At 42.6% G+C, this 8,972-nt stretch overlaps 1 protein-coding gene across 3 annotated transcripts; it reads left to right on the top strand.

Moving 5' to 3' along the window:
* Window positions 1-224: 224 nt before the first annotated feature.
* Window positions 225-8,753, top strand: MMAA (metabolism of cobalamin associated A). 3 transcript variants are annotated; one of them, XM_081022022.1, is made up of 7 exons: window positions 225-346; window positions 2,299-2,767; window positions 4,282-4,404; window positions 5,013-5,183; window positions 6,077-6,162; window positions 7,104-7,253; window positions 8,086-8,753. In XM_081022022.1, the coding sequence occupies exons 2-7, from the start codon at window positions 2,335-2,337 to the stop codon at window positions 8,371-8,373; spliced, it is 1,251 nt and encodes a 416-aa protein (XP_080878148.1). In that variant the 5' UTR covers window positions 225-346; window positions 2,299-2,334; the 3' UTR covers window positions 8,374-8,753. The 3 variants fall into 3 exon arrangements, with proteins under 3 accessions (XP_080878148.1, XP_080878149.1, XP_080878147.1); XM_081022023.1 differs by lacking the exon at window positions 225-346 and adding an exon at window positions 381-507; XM_081022021.1 differs by lacking the exon at window positions 225-346 and adding an exon at window positions 533-1,866.
* The last annotated feature ends 219 nt before the right edge of the window (window positions 8,754-8,972 follow it).

Here is an 8,972-nt window from a genome sequence, read left to right as displayed (position 1 = left end):
GGATCTTTGCTTTCACCCTTTGCGCGAGGAGGTGAAAGGACTGCCTTTGCCCCCGCTGTAAGAAAGAGACAGATTCAGGTCTCTCCGCAGACACAACAACCGCCGTCTAAAACTTTTTTTCAAACTCCAACGGACATGGCTGCCTCCGACTGCGCCTGCGTGGAAGCAGCTCCAGTTTCCCTTGCAACGCCCCAGCCCCGCCTCCGCAGCTGCCCGGTTTCTACGCAGGCGCATTTGGCAGACATAGTCACGGAGCAGCTGGCCAGGGCGGGGTCAAGGCTGGAGGAGGTTGCGGTTCAAGTTGCGTGCTGCTTTGCGTCCTCTGGCGTATCCCGGATGTGAAAAGGTTCGGAGCAGCGGGGTCATTTCCTTGTTGTGGTGCGGGCGGGGGGGGGGGGGGCGGGAAGGAGCGTGTTTGCTAGTCGACCCGCGTCCGCCTGGGTTTCGTGGACCGCCAGTTTGGTGGACCCCGGCGGGGTTGTATTTGCGTTGCCTATTTAGAAACAGGTCTCTGTCCTTTCACGGTGCTTAAACGCAAACCATCTTAAGTACCAATAAAACCAGTGCAGGATGGTGGGGGGTACAGGTTTTGCAGTGGTTTGAGAGGCGACCCTGTGCACACTTACATGGGGGTTAAGCCCCACGGAAGCCCAAATAAACATGACAAGGGTTGTGCTCTTGGAAGTATATGCAGCTAAAAATTACCAGTTATCTGTATTTAAGTGTTCAGCGTGACATAATTTGAGAGAACATATATGAGAGATGGTCTCCTCCCCTTCTCTCACCCCCCCCCCCGGAGAATTAAACTATAATATTGCTGGACTGTAACAATGTTACTTGGGGCCTAGGTTTTGTTTGTTTTTTTAAAAGGTCACTCGGCTCCTTCACTTCAGAAGGTAGCATATCATTTAACTGGAATGCTTAAATGTGGATTTTAGTCTACTGTTGGTTTTATCTCTCACAGTAGGTTATAGAAGAAAGTTTAAGTTGTCTATGTTGCCGGATAGAAGTGTGGTTAACTGATAAAGCCCTTACTAATCTGTACTTTTCTTTCAAAAAAACAATTACCACCGTCAGTGTTGTGCGTCAGATTGCCTTGTAATATAAGATAAGTGTCTGCGTATGTTAGAATGTTTAGTCTGTTTTAGAATTCTGATAAGTGTTGATTCAGCAATGTTCCCTTGATTTCAGTAGAGCCTACTTCCAAGTAAGCATTTTGACCTAAAACATTTTCTGAGTGGTAAATAAAAAGAATTACTGTACTATTACAGTACTACATTGGAATATGAGAATCAATAGGAGTAGGGAGGTGGGACTAATACATAAACCCACAATACCTGAATATGGAAGAGAGCCCTCTGTGTACACAAGAGTACTGTTTTATTGTAGAAATTCAAATATCACAATGTAATAGGAAGCATCCATTAAGTTCAGATAACATGGGTGTGCAGGTTGGTCATTCTGAGAACATAAAGTGCCCTGCTGAATTAGACTAAAGGCCTCTCTAATTGAGTATCCTGTTTCTCAGAGTGGCCAACCAGAGTGTTAGGGTTGTTCAAATGGAGAGTACATTAACTTTCAGTTTAAAGTTCACCTCAACAGGGGCAATAACCTGTGGTTCCTTTACCAGGGAATGTTGTGGAGAACTTAATTTGTCATTTCCTACCGTTCTGCAATTTGTTTTTGTTTTGTTTGCTTATGTTCAGTTTAGAGAACCGGGTTTCATTTAGTTTTGTCCTCAGTTGCTAGCAGTTCAGTAATTGAGGGAGAATTTGTCTGTATGATTTGGAAAATCTGCAGGTTGAGAGTAAGTGCTGGATGTGGGGAGGTGAAGTTCACAGAGTGTGTATTAGGTTCATAGAAATTGTAAGTAAAAACTTAACCATTATAAAACAGCCTAGTAAATAAACTCAAAAATTGCTAGCCTACTGGGGGCTGGCATAAGAGGAAGGTGAACTCATTCTCTCCTCTAGCAGCCTACTGTGTTTGCTGGGCACAGAGAAGGGACAAAGTGCTCTTCTGCCAACCTACCCACTTGCCTGCATGCGATTCTGCACACTCCTCTGCATGAAATTCCTTCTCACCTACGGCTGCCAGGCAAGACTGTTATAAAATTGAAATCTCTGCCACTAAGGTTTTCCTGATATTTGTCTTCTTTAAGGGTCTAAGTATATTATGTGGAATTAGAAGCCAAGGGGGTGTCGAACCCTTTCCCTATGTACCTCTTCGCTGCTTCAAATACACTTCATGAAGCCTTTAAAAATGTGGAAGTACCAAGCATTTTTCTTCTCCCATTAGGCTTCCAAAAAACGGATTTCTCTGAATCAAGACAAAATGAATGGATCATCACTGCTGCTGCGATTTCCACTCTGTTTTCTTCAGAGAAGGTTTCCTAATAGTCTTGACAGTTTCTGCTGGAGGTCCAGCCCTGGATCTGCTTTTTCATGTGTCCAGCAGCTGAATTCATTACAACGGTGTTGTTCAAGGAGGATGATATCTTCAAAGGGCTTGAACTCTGGTCTCTGTTATCCAGCAGTGTTGGAACATCAGACACGAGAGCTCTCTGACCAGGAAAAGAGACTTCTAGACAAATTGTACAATGGATTAATTCAAGGACACAGGGCCTGCCTGGCAGAAGCCATTACTCTCGTAGAATCCACACACAGCAGGAAGAAGGAGATTGCACAGGTGCTCCTTCAGAAGGTACTATCCTACCACAGAGAACAAGAACAGTTAAATAAAGGAAAGCCACTAGCCTTTAGAGTGGGTCAGTTCTCTTTTGTTTGTGCAGTTATCGCTGTTTTGATGATTTAATGTGTCTTCACTTGTCAGTTGTTAAAGAAATACAGTTTAATTAATTCTAAAATTAAAAGGAATTCTAACCTATTAGCTTATGATTGGTTGTGATATGTCACACTAACTATGCATTGCTGAATGCCTCTGTTATAAAGCTTGTCCCCTATGGAATATGTTTAGTTCAGTGAATGTCATCCCCAAAGTCCCATTACTTTTAACGTGCCACTAAAATTGCTCCCTATGAACTGTCTTATTTTCTTATGAATATTCTGCCAGCACAGTGCATCAGCTGTTGTTTTTAATTGGAGCAAAATAATTTACTTAACCGGTAAGAAACATGCTTGTATATGACATTCCTTTCTTGTAGGTTAGGAAAAATAGTCAACAAACCAGAAGATGGGCTGCTATGGGAAGAGTTAAGTGATTCCTTCTAGAGATGGAAGTTACCATGTGGAATGTGAATTTTCTTTAAAAAGTGAACCATGACATGTATGTTGTCCAATAACAAAATTATGAAAAAAATTATAGCTTTGGAGGGAAGAGTTTTGCTCAAGAATTAAGAGTGAAGCAGATATTATTGGTATCCATTTGGTACATTATCTGGGTATAGGAAGGTTTCTTTTCAGGATTTTTATTTTATGTGTTGGGACATTCTTATACTACCTTTCACATCAGTCTCAACGTGGTGTACAACATTTTTAAAAGCCAAGTACAATAATAAAAGCATAATGTAATACAATACAAGCTACATGCAACTGAAGTTGGAAATGAATAAATTAAATCCCATACTGGAATAAGATGTCCATAGAGGCCTCAGGAGTTGCCAGTCTCTCAACAATAATGGTGCCTGCCTAAGTTTGAGGGAAGGAGGTGCCACCACAGTGAAGACTCCTCCCTTGCTCATTGCCTATTGAAGGAACAACTAATCCAAAATGCGGCAGCTAGACTGCTGACTGGGAGCAGTCTCCTGAAAGACCTACATTGGCTCCCAGTACGTTTCCAAGCACAATTCAAAGTGTTGGTGCTGACCTTTAAAGCCCTAAACGGCCTCGGTCCAGTATACCTGAAGGTGCGTCTCCACCCCTAACATTCTGCCCGGACACTGAGGTCCAGCTCAGAGGGCCTTCTGGCGGTTCCCTCACTGTGAGAAGTGAGGTTACAGGGAACCAGGCAGAGGGCCTTCTTGGTGGTAGTGCCCGCCCTGTGAAGTGCCCTCCCATCAGATGTCAAGGAAATAAACAACTATCTCACTTTTGGAAGACTTCAGAAGGTAGGCCTGTTTAGGGAAGTTTTTAATATTTGATGTTTTATTCTGTTTTTATCTGTTGGGAGCTGCCCAGAGTGGCTGGGGAAACCTAGCCAGATGGGCAGGGTATAAATAATAAATTATTATTATTATTAGGCAATTTTCATAGTAAGGAGACAGACTTGCACTCAGAGTTGTGATTGCACGTTAGAACAAAGGATCTTTATATTCCTACTTAGGATTGTCTGGACCTCCTGGTGCTGGGAAATCAACATTTATTGAATGCTTTGGGAAAATGCTCACTGAAAGAGGACACAAAGTGTCTGTCTTGGCAGTGGACCCATCCTCTAGCACCAGTGGTGGTGAGTATGTGTGAATGCATTACTTATCACTCATGCTTCTTTCCTTGCCAGTTGTAGGGACATAGATTGGGCAGCAAGCCTGTGTAGGCTTACCTGGGTGAAAGCGCTATGGAAAATGGTGGGGCTTTACACCTGAGTGGGTTGTTTTGCTCTGTCAGTTACTGGCTGTTCTTTAATTATGTGACTTGCCTCATCTTGAAAGCTCAGCAGCAGTCGTAACGAAGTTGGAAAGCAGACATAAGATTAATTGACAGTATTATGGATGCTGGCTTTTATTCTAAAGACCATGAACGGAAGGAAGTTAACAGAAGAAAACTTTCCAATCCCTCCCCCCTGCAGCTTCCTGCTCTCCTACAAAAGAAGGGCTGGAGGGGGGCGCTTTGTGGACAGTCTGCAATGTGGTACAAGCGCCCCTGGGAGGGGGGGAATCACCCAAAACTGGGTGGAAGAACTTAGCACACAATAGTTCTCTTTGAAGGACTGTTCTCTGCAGCCTAGTTCTCATCAAAGAATAAGTCTGCATTAATGGAGACATAGGTAAAGGTTTTGAATGGCTAGACTGTTATGAAACTCTTCCCCCCTTTTCTTTCTTTTGTTCAATGCTTCAGGCTCACTCTTGGGTGATAAGACGAGAATGACCGAGTTGTCGAGAGATATGAATGCTTACATCAGGCCCTCTCCAACCAGAGGAACGCTAGGAGGCGTAACGCGGACCACAAATGAAGCCATTCTGCTGTGTGAAGGAGGAGGCTATGACATAGTTCTTGTAGAAACAGTAGGTCAGTGAAATGTCATTCCATTCTATGCAGCCTGCAGCATGGCTTCTTCCATGGTGACACAGCTCGGTAGTTCTGCTTTGCATTGTGGCCTGCTGAGCCAAGAAGAGAGAGACAACCCAAGTTGTAGGTGCAGCGGAATCAGTGCTACTTTGTGATAAAATGGGTGGTGAGCTGAATCTGGTCAGTGGGTCATATCCTCATCTTCACACATTGCAGGCCAATTTTGACAACTGGGTGGTATCGCAATGTCATCAGGTGATCATTTCAAGCACCAGCTGATAATCAGCTGATAGTTGGCACTTGAGAAAAGCTGCGCAAAGGGCTTTTCAGGTATCACTGATTAGCAGTCCCTGCAAACCCCCTTTTATCCAACCCCACTTTTACCTGCCTCACACCTGACGTCGTATATTGTGTCAGGTGTAGGGCAGGTCGGTGTGGCTTGGCTGAAATTGCCTTAGAGGGCAAATGGGGAGGCCTGGCAGGCCTAATTAGGTATGTGGGTCAGAGGTTCCTCACCCCTTTGATAAAATATTGCTAGAAAAACTGCAACCATGGTTCTCCATCAATACAGTGCAGTGCAACTGAGCCTGTATGTACAACTCTCCAGGAAGAATATCCCCCAGGGGACGATAATTACTCGGCCTAGGCAAGAAGGGATTTAATACAGCCCAGCTCCATAATGTGGATTGACTTATTCCCATTCCTTAATTTGCTTGAACTTTTAGGATGTGTATGCACACATTTGTTTTACTGCTACTCTCATAACCCTCAGTTGTTGAAGTCTCTCAGGTTCCCTCCTTCCATCCTCTGGTAGGGTCGTACCCTGGTATTGTTATTATTATTTGTCATTGTATCTCCAAAGTGACTGGTCAATTTCTGCTCTTGATCCTCAGGTGTGGGTCAGTCGGAGTTTGCTGTTGCTGATATGGTTGATATGTTTGTATTGCTACTGCCACCAGCAGGAGGTGACGAGCTGCAGGTAATAATGCTACATTTGGCAGAAGTCTGAACTTCATATAGACCATAACTGTAGGAGGTCTTCCTGAGTCATCCTGAGCTACCAGAACTGACCAATGAAACATTTTTTAATTTTGACATTGCCGGTTTTTGCTAACAATCCTTATGTCTCCTAAAAAGCTGTTATAATACGAATGGGCAATAGTTCATTATTTTTATTACAGTGGTACCTCGGGTTACAGACGCTTCAGGTTACAGACGCTTCAGGTTACAAACTCTGCTAACCCAGAAATAGTACCTCGGGTTAAGAACTTTGCTTCAGGATGAGAACAGAAATCGCACGGTGGCGGCGCGGCAGCAGCAGGAGGCCTCATTAGCTAAAGTGGTACCTCAGGTTAAGAACAGTTTCAGGTTAAGAACTGACCTCCAGAACGAATTAAGTTCTTAACCTGAGGTTCCACTGTAATGCTTTTGTGTATGCTTAGGAGACAGAGTGCTTTCCAATTTTATTTTGCTTGTCCTATGAACAAACCTGCAAAGACATGAAACTCTTGATCTCATTTTATAGGAGTGCAACTCGGGCTAAGAGCTATTTCTGTCTGGCAAGGTTGAAAGCCTATAATGGCTTTAAAATGATAACTCTACTTCTGCTTTTGGAAACCTTTGCTAGCATGCATTAGAATTAATTCTTTTACCATCAGATGTTTATATACACCTGGATGTGTGAATGTTTCATATTAGACATGTGAACTTAGTGGCCTAAACAATCAGGGAATCCTTTTAAAAGCTTGAGAAGGCTCTTTCTGCCCCTCTTCATTTATCTAGTCCTCAGGGTGTTACTGGAAATGGCAATTAAAAGTCTAGTTGTTCTGTTTTAAAAATGATCTTTGGGTATTTGAGGGAGATGTTAATTGGTTATAGACAGTGTGTCTGAGATTTCTGTTACTTTCTTGTTCTGTTCAGGGTATCAAGCGAGGTATAATTGAGATGGCTGATCTTGTTGCTGTAACCAAAGCTGACGGAGATCTAGTTGTACCGGCACGGAGAATTCAAGCAGAATACGTCAGTGCTCTGAAATTACTCCGTAAGCGCTCAAAGGTTTGGAGCCCAAAGGTTGGTACATCCAAAATAATCCTTTCCTCTTCTTTTCAGCCAGGAAAAAATATGAGACACAGGTGAGGAAAGATAATGCTATAGAAATTACTACACTAGGCACAGTACTAGCTTAAACTGCCTGGTTCTTCAAGTACCAAAGTTTTCTTCCACATTTGGTACTGCAACAAAGGCACCTATGTAAGCTTAGCAGTCATGCAGTAAGAGGTTCTTCTGTTCATCAGGAACTGGCTAAGTAAGGAGAAGCAGAGAGCAGGAACAGAGGACAATTCTCACAATGAAGGGATGTAGAAAGTTGAGCCCTCCAAGGTTCAGTTTTGGGAGATGTGCTTTTTGAAAGGTTACTTCAAAAGGCAAAGGGATAATGTCTTTGAAGGTTACTTGGAAACTACAACTAATCCAGAATGTGGCAGCTAGACTGGTGACTGGGAGCAGCCGCCGGGACCATATAACACCGGTCCTAAAAGATCTCCATTGGCTCTTAGTACGTTTCCAAGCACAATTCAGAGTGTTGGTGCTGACCTTTAAAGCCCTGTTTTGGATCCAAATGTAGCTCATAACTTTCTTGGTGTTGGACCATACAAAGCTACTCTATCGGTTAACTAGCTTGTCTACATTGGCCTGCTCAAGATTAGTGCTTTAGCATAAAAACTTGCTTAGATGTACAACATTCAGTTTTGGATTTTCAGGTTCTTTGTTTAAAGGCAGCTCTTGCCTGTTGCAGTTTGAATCTGGTTTTATAGAATATAAGTTACTGAGGACTAATGTTTAGGTCAATACTAATAGCCTTAATTTGTCCTGCATCTTGAAAAAAACCTTCTCAATCTGATAGGTAATACGAATCTCTGCCAAAACTGGAGAAGGCATCTCTGACATATGGGATAAGATGACAGAATTCCGAGACCTCATGCTTACAAGCAGCGAGTTGATGACCAAGCGAAGGAGACAGCAAAAAGTGTGGATGTGGAATGTAATCCAAGAAAGCATGCTGGATCATTTCCGGAGTCACTTGGCAGTGAGAGATCAGATTCCACTTCTGGAAGAAAAGGTTGTCAGTGGAATTCTCTCTCCAGGGCTGGCTGCAGACCTATTGCTCAAAGCTTTTAAAGAAAGATCTTAACATTCACCTTTGTACATGACCTGATTTTCACCAATTACCTGTACATTACAGTTTTCTAAGGCATAAATTGTTCTATTTCAGTGAATCTGCACATTTTTACCTGGTAACAAAAATGTTCTGTAAATGGAAGTCTATCCTTTTTATTTACAGCATGTTTAAAGGTATGCAGTTGTAATGGTACACAAGTGCTTTACTGTCAGTTCAAATTTCTTTCTAATCTGCAGGGGATGCAAGAGAGAATATCAGCAGTGAGCACAGTCATGTCTTAATATTTGCCTCAGTCATCAGCACTTGCCCAATCATCTTCATTGGTCGAAACTTCCAACTGCTTGAATTTTATTGATTATAATGTACCAATAAAAGGGTAAGAGTGAATTAGACATTGGTTTATTTTTAATAAGTTTAATTTAGAAGTCCTTAATTCTGTTTATACAGCAATTAGAGATAATATGGATTAAAAGAGCATGGCGAATCTTTGTGTGCATAACAGGGACATAATGCTTTTTGCAAGCCAACTTATTGTACAACCATGTTAGTCCTTGAGTTTCACCCTAAGATCTGTTACAGCAGCATGATGATGCATAACTACTGTTGCACCA

This window comes from Podarcis pityusensis (genome assembly GCF_964106645.2).
Source record: "Podarcis pityusensis genome assembly, chromosome: 9".
Lineage (NCBI taxonomy): Eukaryota > Metazoa > Chordata > Lepidosauria > Squamata > Lacertidae > Podarcis > Podarcis pityusensis.
The sequence above is the reverse complement of the archived record's forward strand: the minus strand, read 5'-3'. Positions and strand labels throughout refer to the sequence as shown.

Coding starts and splice junctions, on each gene's coding strand:
- MMAA (XM_081022021.1), top strand. CDS start 1,819: ATGTGGGGAGGTGAAGTTCACAGAGTGTGTATTAGGTTCATAGAAATT. Junction 4,405..5,012: donor ATCCTCTAGCACCAGTGGTG/GTGAGTATGTGT, acceptor TCAATGCTTCAG/GCTCACTCTTGGGTGATAAG. Junction 6,163..7,103: donor CAGGAGGTGACGAGCTGCAG/GTAATAATGCTA, acceptor TGTTCTGTTCAG/GGTATCAAGCGAGGTATAAT.